This window comes from Balaenoptera musculus, chromosome 17 (assembly GCF_009873245.2).
Source record: "Balaenoptera musculus isolate JJ_BM4_2016_0621 chromosome 17, mBalMus1.pri.v3, whole genome shotgun sequence".
Taxonomy (NCBI): domain Eukaryota; kingdom Metazoa; phylum Chordata; class Mammalia; order Artiodactyla; family Balaenopteridae; genus Balaenoptera; species Balaenoptera musculus.
The window spans coordinates 10,297,128-10,312,616 of record NC_045801.1 but is presented as its reverse complement, the minus strand read 5'-3'; the positions used below and the strand labels follow the sequence as shown (position 1 = coordinate 10,312,616).

The 15,489-nt window shown below is 42.1% G+C and overlaps 1 protein-coding gene across 3 annotated transcripts in view; it reads right to left on the bottom strand.

Annotated features, from left to right (window-relative positions):
- Positions 1-1,508: 1,508 nt before the first annotated feature.
- The window catches only part of ADCY8 (adenylate cyclase 8), a 224,915-nt gene continuing 210,934 nt past the window's right edge, over positions 1,509-15,489 (bottom strand). For all 3 annotated transcript variants that reach the window (XM_036830371.1, XM_036830369.1, XM_036830370.1), the window contains 3 exons: positions 13,543-13,635; positions 4,822-4,936; positions 1,509-1,993 (listed from right to left, as the gene is read on the bottom strand). In XM_036830371.1, coding sequence (XP_036686266.1) covers positions 1,509-1,993; positions 4,822-4,936; positions 13,543-13,635 — 693 coding nt within the window. The remainder of the gene's footprint in view (positions 1,994-4,821; positions 4,937-13,542; positions 13,636-15,489) is intronic.

Here is a 15,489-nt window from a genome sequence, read left to right as displayed (position 1 = left end):
CATTGCAAACATGGCCACTCAAAAGTCAACTCCCTTTCTGTACTTTGTGCTTCTCAGGAGAGGGTAGTTTCCCTTCTATCACGGGGGTCTCTCCCGAGATAGCTCAGGTGGGTATTTCCTCCCGAGCGTATCTACTGTGGATTCATTACCTGGAGCTAAGTTTCTTTTAAATGAGCTGTTCTTAAGAGTCAAGAATTAGATAATGATTAGGATTTCATACTTCTTCCATCACTTCAATCTCGTCCATCCTTCCAACACAGAACTTACCAGAATAGCTTCGTGTTTGCACACATGGGCTTAGACAGGTGTAGATTCTTATGGAAGAGACAGTGCTTTCCTCTCAGTAGTGAACACAGGAAGAATCCATCCCCTAACTTCCCTTACGGTAAAGTGAGGCCAATGACTGCCTTCTGGCTGGTGACAGAGCAATAATGTAGGCGGCTTTCAGGCCTGGTGCCCAAGACCTTCTGAGTGATCCCGCTTCCTTTCCCTCTCTGCTCTTCAGCTGGCTGGGTAGAGAGGATCAAGCAGAGGTATCCAGGTCCTAAGTGGAAGAAGACTAAGTCCCGAGATCATTGCCTGGAAGGCCTCTGCCCCACATGCAACAGGACATAAATGACAGCTAAATCTCTTATTTTGTTTTAACCACTAAGAACGGGAGTTATTTGTTACAGCACTTTTATTGACCAGTACGGTGCTGAGCCTAGTTCTAAAACTACCTATAAGGTCTTGGGCAATTCCTTTCATTTTTTTGAGCTTTCTCACCTGTATGAAACTTTCCTGGCAGGCTTTGCGGTCATACGAGAAGAGCTTAGGATGTCGTCTTCCCAGGAAACAGTTTACCTGCCTGAACCAACTTACCCACCTGCTGACTTTCTAACTGTGGCTCCAGCAGATCAAGTGGCCTTGATCCCACCTCAGGGCGTTTGCACCTGTTAGTCCTTCTGCTTGGGTCACTTTTCTCCCAGGTTCCATGGGTTGCCTCTTTCTCATCACTTAGGGCTAATCCTTTGCATCATGTCCTCAAAGACACGGTGCCTCCAGCTCAGGCAGCGTCCTTGACCTCCAGTTCTTTATCACAACTGTCCTATCACAATTTCTCATTGCATCTACCCCTCTCTGAATGCAGAGTATTTATGTATTGGTTTATAGGAATATTATCTATTAACATTATCCATTAATATTATTGTGCGCCAGGTACCTGACAAGCGCTCAATAAACGGCAGTTCTTAATGATGAGCCCACTGTACTGAGTCTCTGTCTACAGGTCTCTCTTTCCCAAGGTCAAGGACTAGGTCTTACTTCTCTTTGCTTCCCACTAAACCTTGTATGGAAGAGATGACCAAGAAATGTCTGCGACGGGAGAGAAACTCAAATCGTTTCTTCGATGTAGTGCATCCAAAGACCAACGAAACCATCCTTGTTCTAAAAAAAATTAAACCTTTTTATTAGTATATTTATTTTATATATAAAAGAAATACAAAAAAAGAAACACAAAGAAAACGCTTTTATGGCAACTCGGACTTGTCGGTGCCTTCGGCTTGGGCTCCCGGCTCAGGCCCGCTGGGTGTCAGCAAAGTCCGCCGGTTGTAATGGCCCTTGATGATGCCCGTGTTGTTCTCGTTCAGCAGCTGCTTCTGCCTTTGCCTGTTGAGGGACTGGACGAGGCCCAGGACGACGGCGGCCAAGGAGTACTGCCCGGGCAGTCTTCTCGGCGGCAGGATGAATGGGTTGGGTTGGACTCTTCCCAGGAGAAAGTACGTTTTGATTTTTCCTTCCTGTTCACTGATGCCCTTCACATAGATCTCCCCTCGGTAGTCAAAGGCAAAGCCCTGGTCCTTCAGGATGAGATAGGTCTCCTCGGGGACCTGGATTCTGCCGCTGACTCCCGTGCTGTCCATTCGACTTGCCAGGTTCACGGTTTTGCCCCAAATGTCATACTGTGGTTTCTTAGCGCCGATAACGCCAGCTACCACTGAGCCGTGGCTGATGCCTGTGGGTGAACCAGAGAAACAAGAGGTGAGAGAAGAGGGACGTCAAGGAAGGGGCCGCGCCCTGCCTGGGATAGTGACCCTTAAATGAAGGATGTGATCTCTACGGATAAACTGCAGGGTCCAGATCCAGCGTCAGTCACTTATTAGATGTGTGATCTGGGTTGGGTACTTAACAGATTTGGACCTCACTTTTCTCATCTGTCAAGTGGAAATAATTAAAGGAGGATGAGATGAGATGCTATAGGTAAAGCCACTGGTATGTTACCAGACAACCAGTGAGTGCTTGAGAGACAATAATTGTTACTCTCACATGGAAGCTGACTTGTCTTAGCCTGCGGGATGGACAGGGCACTGATGTCGGGAAGCTGGGACCACCTCTTGCCTCTGTTGTCACAGTGCCCTGAGAGCCTGGGCACACCTTTTCCTTCTCTTAGTCTACGTCCTCCACATCATTCCCTGGGTCCGTGGCAACAGCCTCCTATCACGCCTCCCTGGATCCCTGCTTGTCCTCCTGCAGACCATCCTCCACGCTGCTGCCGGAACCAGAGGGACGTTCTGATGCACATCTGATCAAGTTACCACCCACTTCAACACCTGCCACAGCTCCTTTTGCCTATGGGGTAAAGCCCCGGCTCCTTAGGATCACAATTTAGGGTTTCTCAGAGCTGGCTCTTGCCTAACTTGCCAGCCTCATTTTTGTCACCACCCTCTCCCTCACCTTTGCACCGTATCCATACTGCACTGCTCGAGTTCCCCTAACCTGCTGGCATTTCCACCTCTGTGCCTTTGTCCCTGGCTTTCTCTCTGCTTGGACTGTCATTTACTCCCAATCCCACAGGTTATTTGGTAGATCACAATTTCAATACTTCCTCCTTTAGGAAATGCAGACTTTTTAAAAGGAATGACAGTATTCCACTAAACACATTCATGGGCATACATGTCTCCTTTTACTAGACTAAGGATTTCTCATTCATTCTGCAAACATTAGCTAGGCATCTACTATAAAGCAGACACTGTTCCAGGTATTGGGGATATGGTGGGAAAGAAAAAAGACATAGCCCCGGCCCTCATGGAGCTTATCTTCTATTGGGGAGAGACAGAAAATAATTTAAAAAATGCAATATAGTATCAGTGAATGATAAAGGTGATAAAGAAAAACCGATCAGGTTAAAGGGATAGAAAAATACAGGAGGGTGTATTTTGGAGTAGGGTGGTTAGGAAAGGCCTTTCTGAGCAGAGATCTAGAGAAAGTGATAGTATAAGCCATGCAGATATCTGGGTTAGATCATTCTAGGCAGAGGGAAAAGCAACACACACACACATACACACACACACACACACGTATAAGATAGAACTGACTGTGAACTTCGAGAAACAGCTCTTGCAGAATGCATGGGAATCACAAGGATGGACATTGCCCTAAAATTTGCAGAGCCCTTCCATAACCACTATCCCATTCGCATCTCTTCTTACTACTATGAGGTAGGCAGGGGAGGTAATAATATAACTCCCAGTTCACACATGAGGAAACTGACACTCAGAGGGTTTAAACGACTTGCCCAAAGTCATAGAGCTGGTTACAGCAGACCGAAAACACAAAGTGAAAGGCCCAATCCCATTGGGAACATGATTTTCTAACCTCTGAACCATGCCAGGAGAATAATGTATCACACCAAGGGTTGGCCTTAATTCCAGCAACATCTCCTGAAATTACACAGCCTTTGTTCAAGGTTATAGTTCTGCTTTTTTATTTCCAGTTCAATCATGTATTCAATGATTTCAGAAAGGACATGTAAGGTTGTTGGAAGATCTGGAAACAAGCCCTGAGCACCCCATCCATACATCAAAATATAGAAATATCACTTTAGTCCAGTGAACAAAGGCATGTGGCATTCCTTAGATCTGACAAGTCAGGTATGGGTATGACTTGACCCTTTATACTTGAAAGCTGCTAAGGGAGAACCAAAAAAGTAAAATGGCATGCCAGCCAGAGGATATCTAAGGCATGAGGACTGCCGTAACATTTGTTTTAGGCTGCACGCTGGCTGCCAGAATGTCACTGGTCTCAGTCAGGAAATCCTGGAGTCGCTGCCAGGATGACCATTTGGTTGTGTGATCGTAGGCCAGTTACTCCCCTTCTCTGGGCCTGAGTTTGCCCATCTGTAAAATGTGAATGTGGACTAGAGCAGGGGCTTTCAGACTATGCTTTAGGAGGCCCCCTCCAGACTCCGCAGAGATGCTGAAGAAATTAACAAGTTATACAAACTGCAAATGACTATTATCACATAGCCGTGACTGTTGTCATTTTGCACAAGGGTGTCCCTAAGCCCAAAGGAGGGTAAGCTGTGTGGCCGAGTGAAGAGCTATAAAGCTAACTGCCTGTCCCTGGCTCAAGTCAGCATGCGACTTCCTCAGGAACAGAATCCTGCTTTTGGCTCAGGGTGTTATCCAGGAGAACGGGAGAGTAACGCATTGACCTCCAGTATCTGGTGACATAGAAGACAGGAGGAAACGATTGATTAGACGGCTACCTCTCTAATCAGGGCCTTGTGTGGGTGGGATTCTGGACAAGCTGGAGGAGAGGTAGCTGTGGTCTATCAGTTGCTTGGTATTTCTGCACACAGGCCAAAATCCTTCCACTGCTTCCAGCATCTTGAGTGAGAGGAAGCCCAGACAGGTCTGTTCTTGGCCAGGCCACACTAAATCTGCTGCATTTTGCGGGAAAAAGCTCCCCTGGCTTGATGCCCAGGGCACGGGAGGGCTCGATAGAGCAAGGCCAGACAGCTCGGTGGGTCCCTGAGGTGCCACACTTCCAGCTGCTACTCACCAATCCTGAGCTCAAAATTGTTGAAAGAATGCTTGTTGATCTCCTGTATGCTTTCGGTCAGGGCGAGAGAGAAGTCGGCCAGGGCGCACAGATGTTCCCACTTATCTTCACATTGCTGCAGCAAACATGAGAGAAGAGGTCATTCGATGGGGCAAACAGGAACATTTCTGCAGCAGGGGTCTGGTCTGTGTCCTACCTCACCCACACATGACTTCAAGGGAAATAAGCAGGTGTGTGAGCCCTGTACACCTAAGTCATCAGAGTCCAGAAACACAGGGTACCAGGAAATTTGCTTCAGAGAGTGTAATATGTGTGACTCTCAGATTCCATTCCCCACCCCTACCCTTGTCTGTTCAAGTTGATGCTGTTCACGTGTGTGTGTGTGTGTGTGTGTGTGTGTGTGTGTGTACATACTCTTATGTTCATATATGTGAGGTTTCCAATCTAGGAACCAGGTCTATTTCCTTTGAAGTACTCACAGTGTCTGTTTAAGAGATGTTTCACATAGACATTTGCTCTCTGAACCTCAGTTTCCTCATCTATATAATGGGGATAAGCATAGTTGCCCTGCCTACCTCATGGGGACTGAATGAGGTTGTGTATGTGAAAGAATTCTGTGCCCCTCTAGAGCAGAGGTTGGCAGTCAGTAAAGGGCCAGATGGCAAGTACTTTAGGCTTTGTGGGCCGTGTGGTCTTTGTCATGACTACCCAACACTGCCATTTTAGCCAGAAAGGAGCCATAGGCAAAATATAATGAATGCATGTGGCTGTGTTCCAATAAAACTTTATTTATGAAAACAGATGGTGGATACATCAGATCACCAATATAGCAGGTTGGGAGGATGGTCTATCAGTATTTCCAAACTGAAGTTATTTTTTAATCAATACTTCTAATGCTAGCATCCAGTGTTTACACCTTCTACCATCGCCACCACATCAAACTAAAACCTATACAATGTTAATTATTCACATTTAAATTTGTTTTTGGAGGTGGTGATGCTGAGGAGAAAATACTTAAAATTTCATTAGAAGCTCCGAAGTCAATGAGGCCTTGAAATACAATATTTGATAAATGTTTGTGTATTTGTGCTTTGGGGGTATAATTTTAAATTATAACTACAATATATACTCTGGTTTAATTATACTTCATTAAACTATTTATATGAAAGAATCATATCTAGGTTTCAAAGATTCACTTACATATTCCTTGACAGCTACTGGCCCAGTACAAAATCCACGTTTTCTATATTCACCCACACTGTTGCCAGCTGTACCTAAGAATTCCCTTTTTTCAGAAAATTTATTTTATTAAAAAAGAATTTTTTAACATCTTTATTGGAGTATAATTGCTTTACATTGTTGTTAGTTTCTGCCGCACAACAAAGTGAATCAGCTATACGTATACATATATCCCCATATCTCCTCCCTCTTGCGTCTCCCTCCCACCCTCCCTATCCCACCCCTCTAGGGGGTCACAAAGCACCGAGCTGATCTCCCTGTGCTATGCGGCTGCTTCCCACTAGCTATCTATTTTACATTTGGTAGTGTATATATGTCCATGCCACTCTCTCACTTGGTCCCAGCTTACCCTTCCCCCTCCCCATGTCCTTAAATCCATTCTCTGCATCTGTGTCTTTATTCCTATCCTGCTTCTAGGTTCTTCAGAACCATTTTTTTTTTAGATTCCATGTATATGTGTTAGCATACGGTATTTGTTTTTCTCTTTCTGACTTACTTCACTCTGTATGACAGATTCTAGGTCCACCCACCTCACTACAAATAACTCAATTTTGTTTCTTTTTACGTCTGAGTAATATTCCATTGTATACATGTGCCACAACTTCTTTATCCATCCATCTGTTGATGGACACTTAGGTTGCTTCCATGTCCTGGCTATTGTAAATAGAGCTACAATGAACATTGTGGTACATGACTCTTTTTGAATTATGGTTTTCTCAGGGTATATGCCCAGTAGTGGGATTGCTGGGTCATATGGTAGTTCTATTTTTAGTTTTTTAAGGAACCTCCATACTGTTCTCCATAGTGGCTGTATCAATTTACATTCCCACCAACAGTGCTCCCTTTTCTCCACACCCTCTCCAGCATTTATTGTTCCTAGATTTTTTGATGATGGCCATTCTGACTGGTGTGAGGTGATACCTCATTGTAGTTTTGATTTGCATTTCTCTAATGATTAGTGATGTTGAGCATCCTTTCATGTATTTGTTGGCAATCTGTATATCTTCTTCAGAGAAATGTCTATTTAGGTCTTCTGCCCATTTTGGGATTGGGCTGTTTTTTGATATTGAGCTGCATGAGCTGCTTGTATGCTTTGGAGATTAATCCTTTGTCAGTTGCTTCGTTTGCAAATATTTTCTCCCATTCTGAGGGTTGTCTTTTCATCTTGTTTATGGTTTCCTTTGCTGTGCAAAAGCTTTTAAGTTTCATGAGGTCCATTTGTTTATTTTTGTTTTTACTTCCATTTCTCTAGGAGGGAAGTGGGTCAAAAAGGATCTTGCTGTGATTTATGTCATAGAGTGTTCTGCCTATGTTTTCCTCTAAGAGTTTGATAGTGTCTGGCCTTCCATTTAGGTCTTTAATCCATTTTGAGTTTATTTTTGTGTATGGTGTTAGGGAGTGTTCTCATTTCATTCTTTTACACGTAGCTGTTGAGTTTTCCCAGCACCACTGATTGAAGAGGCTGTCTTTTCTCCATTGTATATTCTTGCCTCCTTTATCAAAAATAAGGTGACCATATGTGCGTGGGCTTATCTCTGGGATTTCTCTCTTGTTCCATTGACCTATATTTCTGTTTTTGTGCCAGTACCATACTGTCTTGATGACTGTAGCTTTGTAGTATAGTGTGAAGTCAGGGAGCCTGATTCCTCCAGCTCCATTTTTCTTTCTCAAGATTGCTTTGGTTATTCAGGGTCTTTTGTGTTTCCATACAAATTGTGAAATTTTTTGTTGTAGTTCTGTGAAAAATGCCAGTGGTAATTTGATAGGGATTGCATTGAATCTGTAGATTGCTTTGGGTAGTATAGTCATTTTCACAGTGTTGATTCTTCCAATCCAAGAACATGGTATATCTCTCCATCTGTTTGTATCATCTTTAATTTCTTTCATCAGTGTCTTATAGTTTTCTGCATACAGGTCTTTTGTCTCCGTAGGTAGGTTTATTCCTAGGTATTTTATTGTTTTAGTTGTAATGGTAAATGGGAGTGTTTCCTTAATTTCTCTTTCAGATTTTTCATCATTAGTGTATCGGAATGCAAGAGATTTCTGTGCATTAATTTTGTATCCTGCTACTTTACCAAATTCATTGATTAGCTTTAGTAGTTTTCTGGTAGCATCTTTAGGATTCTCTATGTATAGTATCATGTCATCTGCAAACAGTGACAGTTTTACTTCATCTTTTCTGATTTGGATCCCTTTTATTTCTTTTTCGTCTCTGACTGCTGTGGCTAAAACTTCCAAAACTAAGTTGAATAATAGTGGTGAGAGTGGACAACCTTGTCTTACTCCTGATCTTAGTGGAAATGGTTTCAGTTTTTCACCATTGAGAATGATGTTGGCTGTGGGTTTGTCATATATGGTCTTTATTATGTTGAGATAAGTTCCCTCTATGCCTTCTTTCTGGAGAGTTTTTATCATAAATAGGTGTTGAATTTTGTTGAAAGCTTTTTCTGCATCTACTGAGATTATCATATGGTTTTTATCCCTCAGTTTGTTAGTATGGTGTATCACATTGATTGGTTTGCACGTATTGAAGAATCCTTGCATTCCTGGGATAAACCCCACTTGATCATGGTGTATGATCCTTTTAATGTGCTGTTGCATTCTGTTTGATAGTATTTTGTTGAGGATTTTTGCATCTATGTTCATCAGTGATATTGGCCTGTAGTTTTCTTTTTTTGTGACATCTTTGTCTGGTTTTGGCATCAGGGTGATGGTGGCCTCATAGAATGAGTTTGGGAGTGTTCCTTCCTCTGCTATATTTTGAGAAATATACTCCTTCTCAAGAGTTTGAGAAGGATAGGTGTTAGCTCTTCTCTAAATGTTTGATAGAATTTGCCTGTGAAGCCATCTGGTCCTGGGCTTTTGTTTGTTGGAAATTTTTAATCACAGTTTCAATTTCAGTGCTTGTGATTGGTCTGTTGATATTTTCCATTTCTTCCTGGTTCAGTCTCGGAAGGTTGTGCTTTTCTAAGAATTTGTCCATTTCTTCCAGGTTGTCCATTTTATTGGCATATAGTTGCTTATAGTAACCTCTCATGATCCTTTGTATTTCTGCAGTGTCAGTTGTTACTTCTCCTTTTTCATTTCGAATTCTGTTGATTTGAGTCTTCTCCCTTTTTTTCTTGATGAGTCTGGCTAATGGTTTATCAATTTTGTTTATCTCCTCAAAGAACCAGCTTTTAGTTTTATTGATCTTTGCGATCGTTTCCTTCATTTCTTTTTCATTTATTTCTGATCTGATCTTTGATTTCTTTCCTTCTGTTAACTTTGGGGTTTTCTTGTTCTCCTTTCTCTAATTGCTTTAGGTGTAAGGTTAGGTTGTTTATTTGAGATTTTTCTTGTTTTCTGTGGTAGGATTGTGTTGCTACAAACTTCCCTCTTAGAACTGCTTTGCTGCATCCCATAGGTTTTGGGTTGTCGTGTTTTCAATGTCATTTGTTTCTAGGTATTTTTTGCTTTCCTCTTTGATTTCTTCAGTGATCTTTTGGTTATTTAGTAGTGTATTGTTTACCCTCCATCTGTTTGTATTTTTTACAGATTTTTTCCTGTAATTGATATCTAGTGTCATAGCATTGTGGTCGGCAAAGATACTTGATACGATTTCAATTTTCTTAAATTTACTAAGGCTTGATTTGTGACCGAAGATATGATCTATCCTGGAGAATGTTCCATGAGCACTTGAGAAGAAAGTGTATTCTGTTGTGTTTGGATGAAATGTCCGATAAATATCAATTAAGTCCATCTTGTTTAATGTATCATTTAAAGCTTGTGTTTCCTTATTTGTGTTCATTTTGGATGATCTGTCCATTGGTGAACGTGGGGTGTTAAAGTCCTCTACTACTATTGTGCAACTGTCGATTTCCCCTTTTTGGCTGTTAACATTTGCCTTATGTATTGAGGTGCTCCTATGTTGGATGCATAAATATTTACACTTGTTATATCTTCTTGGATTGATCTCTTGATCATTATGTAGTGTCCTTCTTTGTCTCTTGTAATAGTCTTTATTTTAAAGTCTATTTCGTCTGATATGAGAATTCCTATGCCAACTTTCTTTTGATTTCCATTTGCATGGAATATCTTTTTCCATCCCCTCACTTTCAGTCTGTTTGTGTCCCTAGGTCTGAAGTGGGTCTCTTGTAGACAGCATATATACGGGTGTTGTCTTTGTATCCATTCAGCCAGTCTACGTCTTTGGGTTGGAGCATTTAATACATTTACATTTAAGGTAATTATCGATATGTATGTTCCTATTACCATTTCCTTAATTGTTTTGGGTTTGTTATTGTAGGTCTTTTCCTTCTCTTGTGTTTCCTGCCTAGAGAAGTTCCTTTAGCATTTGTTGTAAAGCTGGTTTGGTGGTGCTCAATTCTCTTTACTTTTACTTGTCTGTAAAGGTTTTAATTTCTCCATCGAATCTGAATGAGATCCTTGCTGGGTAGAGTCATCTTGGTTGTAGGTTTTTCCCTTTCATCACTTCAAATATGTCCTGCCCCTCCCTTCTGGCTTGTTGAGTTTCTGCTGAAAGATCCGCTGTTAACCTTATGGGGATTCCCTTGTATGTTATTTGTTGCTTTTCCCTTGCTGCTTTTAATATTTTTTGTTTGTATTTAATTTTTGATAGTTTGATCAATATGTGTCTTGGCGTGTTTCTCCTTGGATTTATCCTGTATGGGACTCACTGCATTTCCTGGACTTGACTATTTCCTTTCCCATATTAGGGAAGTTTTCAACTATAATCTCTTCCAATATTTTCTCAGTCCCTTTCTTTTTCTCTTCTTCTTCTGGGACTCCTGTAATTCGAATGTTGGTGTGTTTAATGTTGTCCCAGAGGTTTCTGAGACTGTCCTCGATTCTTTTCGTTCTTTTTTCTTTATTCTGCTCTGCTGTAGTTATTTCCACTATTTTATCTTCCAGGTCACTTATCTGTTCTTCTGCCTCAGTTATTCTGCTATTGATCCCTTCTAGAGAATTTTTAATTTCATTTATTGTGTTGTTCATCATTGTTTGTTTGCTCTTTAGTTCTTCTAGTTCCTTGTTAAACGTTTCTTGTATTTTCCCCATTCTATTTCAAAGATTTTGGATCATTTTTACTATCATTACTCTGAATTCTTTTTCAGGTAGACTGCCTATTTCCTCTTCATTTGTTTGGTCTGGTGGGTTTTTACCTTGCTCCTTCATGTGCTGTGTATTTCTCTGTCTTCTCATTTTGCTTTACTTACTGTGTTTGGGGTCTCTTTTTCACAGGCTGCAGGTTCGTAGTTCCTGTTGTTTTTGCTGTCTGCCCCCAGTGGGTAAGATTGGTTCAGTGGGTTGTGTAGGCTTCCTGGTGGAGGGGACTGGTGCCTGTGTTCTGGTGGATGAGGCTGGATCTTGTCTTTCTGGTGGGCAGGACTGTGTCCGGTGGTGTGTTTTAGGGTGTCTGTGACCTTATTATGATTTTAGGCAGCCTCTCTGCTAATGGGTGGGGTTGTGTTCCTGTCTTGCTAGTTGTTTGGCATAGGGTTGTCCAGCACTGTGGCTTGCTGTTTGTTGAGCAGAGCTGGGTCTTAGCGTTGAGACAGAGATCTCTGGGCGAGCTCTCGCCAATTGATATTACGTGGAGCAGGGAGGTGTCTGGTGGTCCAATGTACTGAACTCAGCTCTCCCACCTCAGAGGCTCAGGCCTGACACCTGGCTGGAATACCAAGACCCTGTCAGCCACATGGCTAGGTATGTGGGGAGTTTCTTGCCTTTTGGGAGGTCTGAGGTCCTCTGCCAGCGTTCAGTAGGTGTTCTGCAGGAGTTGTTCCACATGTAGATGTATTTTTGATGTATTTGTGGGGAGGAAGGTGATCTCCAAGTCTTACTCCTCCGCCATCTTGAATGTCCTCCACAATTCCCTTTTTGATCACATTTCACTTCCTTTCTACAAGTTCTAACCATGCCCACCATTTAAGAACTGATTTAACTGTCATTACTTTTTGATAGTATTTTTATTGTAAAATATAAACCTATTTGTATATTTTTAACACTGGAAATATTTGACAAAGCTCAGATTCTTTACCACAGTAATAAAGTCATTTTAATGAACTTGTTGTATAATGATTTAACTCTCCCTAATTGTTAAACATTTACTAAGCAGGACTAACCAAGTCTTCAATAGATAGTACTATTACATATATGCTGTGCCTATAAAGATATGGCATAATGGTAATATCTAGAATATTAGTGTGTCTATTTGAGAGGACCATTGCTGAAAAGAGATATTTCAAATTTTCTTTGTATAGGATTTGAAATGTGTAGCAATTTGCAATGAAATTTGTCATTAAAGGCAAAAATATCACCAATCCTTTTTGTAATTTGGAAGCACTTAGGTCACTCTCTATATATTATTATACTTCTTTGCTCTCCCAACTCTTTGCTTACATTTCTTAGCTTAGACTGCACACTGGCCTGCAACTGTTAATTTACATCTCTGCCAGTCCCTAGTTTGTGAATAACATAAGGGCAAAATAAGATTTATTCATGTTTGGGTCCTGAGTTACTGGCACACCTATAGAGTTCAACTAGACAACCCTTGCATTTTATAAGAATGTTTAAATTTAAAGAGGTTAAGTGATTTGCCTCAGAAAATAAAACTGCATGTTGACAACAACAAAAACCAGAAACAAACAAACAAACAAAAAAACAGATGGTGGGCTGGATTTGGCCTGGGGGATGTCTTTCTGGACCCCTGTGACAGAGTGATGTGCACATGTACCTAATGACTATCAAGGGTTTCTTCTCAGATAGTCTTGGAATAGTTCTAGGTTTTTAGTTGGAAAGCGAGCAAAGAAGGATGAGGAGGAATAAGGATTCCTTTCCCTGGCAGCTTATGCCCATTTCCATAGAGCATTTATGGAGGACCTGCCAGGTGCAAGGCTTTGTGTGGCTAGCATGACTCTATCTCAGGTAATTCATCCACGGGCCCTGGCAGGTGGATGTTAGTTTCCCACTTAACACTAGTGTCTGGCACAGTCACCTCTCAAAAAAGCAGAGCTATTATTATTATTTAATTAGTAAAAGCAGAGCTATTATTATTATTTAATTAGTAATAACAGAGCTATTATTATTATTTAATTAATAATAACAGAGCTATTATTATTACTTTTGGAGGAGAAAACAAAAGTAAGAATAAAACAGGCTGGGATCAGGGATTTAGTAACACCGCAAATAAATCATAACCAGGGTATTTCTTGGTCCTGATTTTGTTCATCAAGTGAACAGCGAGGTTCAGAATGAAGCCTAGAGGCTTTTCAATCATAAAGAAGCATCAGTGCACCCAGTAGAGCCTGCTTACCTCGGGAGCAAAGGTACCGCACACACCTAGAATATCCACTTCATCGGATTTTCTCCCTACCTGTCCCCAGGTTTCCTGGTGATGACAGCCCCACCACCTTCAGCGACCTGACCAGAGTGAGGTCCCTGCCATAGGCTGTGGCTGAGTCCAAAGCATTCCTTTACCTGTTTGTCAGGTGACAGGCCTGACACGGCCATGTAGGTGCTGCCGATGGTCTTAATCTTTTCAATGTCTTGAAACCGGTCTTCACCAAGCAGCTGAAACAGATCCAGGCAACAGTGTCAGCCCTGGTATTTGTGCTTCCAGCAGCCTGGGGCTCCCGGAAACAGGCCCCTGGCCCACAGTGAGGACCACCTCGGACTGGCTGAGCATCCTTGAGGTAGCCACTTTTCTCTCTGAGAATCAAACATTCAGGATCTCAACAGATATTTATTGAGCACCTGCTAAGTGCCAAGTGCCGAGATGGGTGTGACCAGATACTCTTTAAGGAGTAGGTCTGTTTCTAAGAATCTTTGAAATAAACAAAGCTATCTTATTAGTTTAAAGAAGAAATTGCCAATATTCCCAAATCCATCAACACATCCTTTTGGCTTTACTCTCAGCATGTATTTAAAAATCTTAGCATTTCCTGCCAGTACCCTGGTCTATGCCACCATTAGTTTACACCTGGTTATTGTATTGCAATAACGTACCTAATCCCAATCCTTACCTCCACACTCCCAGCATGGCAGCCAGAGTGATCCTGTTTAAATGTAAGTCAGACCATGTCCCTGCTCTGTGGCTTCCCGTTCTACTCAGGGTCAAAGCCGGAGTCTTCACCATGCCCTGCAAGACCTGCCATGCCCTGTCCCCTTCACTCACTCTGTTCCAGCCACACTGACCTCCTTGCTGATCCTAACAAGCCAGGCCTGTTTCTGCCTCAGGACCTTTGCATTTGCTGTTCCCCTGTTGGGACGCTCTTCCTTCAGACAACTACATGGCTCATCCCTCACCTCTTCCAGGTCTTTCCTCAAATGTCATCCCAGTGGGGTCTTGCTGATCACCCCATGCAAAACTGAACACAATATCCTGTCCCCACATACATATTCTCATCTTCTTCCTGCTTTATCTTCTCTCCTTAGCACTTATCCCTGACTGTGCTTATTTACTGTCATCTTTCCTACTAAAATGTAAAATTCCTGGAGGCAGGTATTTTTGCCTGTCGTATTTACTACTCAGCACCTAGACAGAGCCTAGCACACAGTAGGGATGAATGAATACCTGTATGGAAGAATGGGTACCATCCTTGCCATTTCCTCCATCCTCACCTGCAGTTTGGATTTTAATGCTAAGGAAGGGAAACCTTGGTCTCTTGTTTAGCAACTGTGCTAAGAGAATGATGCTCTCTCTGCTTGTCCCCCCGACCCCAAAAGTCCATGTCTTAGTCCCTGGAACCTGTGGATATGTTACCTTACGTAGTAAAAAGGACTTTGCAGATGTTATTAAGTGAATGATTTTGTGATGGGGCAATTTCCTGGGTTATCTGTGTGGGCTTGTAATAGGAAGAACAAATCTGACTCCGTATCAGATCCATTTCTTTTACTTTAACCTTTGTATTCTATTGCTTTTGCTATAAGTTAATCACTAAAGTGATGCTGCCTATAGGCTTAAAGTATACATAATGGCCCATCTCCAGGAACCCTGCGTCTCATGCCTGAGGGTTAAGCTAAAATACCTTACTTTAAGCTCACAGGAATCATCCTGACCAGGCCCACCTATGAATGGCTGCAGGAAAGAGGAAATTAACACATCCCCTCCGGAGTCTGGCTGGAACCAGGACATATGCAACAACGTACTGCTTTCTTTTCTTTTTACTTTGCCTCCTCACTTCCCCTCTCTTTCTTCTATAAAAGAAACTAGCATCCAAACGCAGGCAAGATGGTTCCTTAGGACACTAGTTCACCATCTTCTCTGTCTGCTGGCTTTCTGAATAAAGTCGCTATTTCTTGTCCCAGCAACTCGTCTCTCGATTTATTGGCCTGTCGTTTGGCAAGCAGTATGAGCTTGGACTCAGTAACGGGCTCAGTGTAATCACAAGGGTTCTTGTAAGTGAAAGAGGAAGGCAGGAGGCA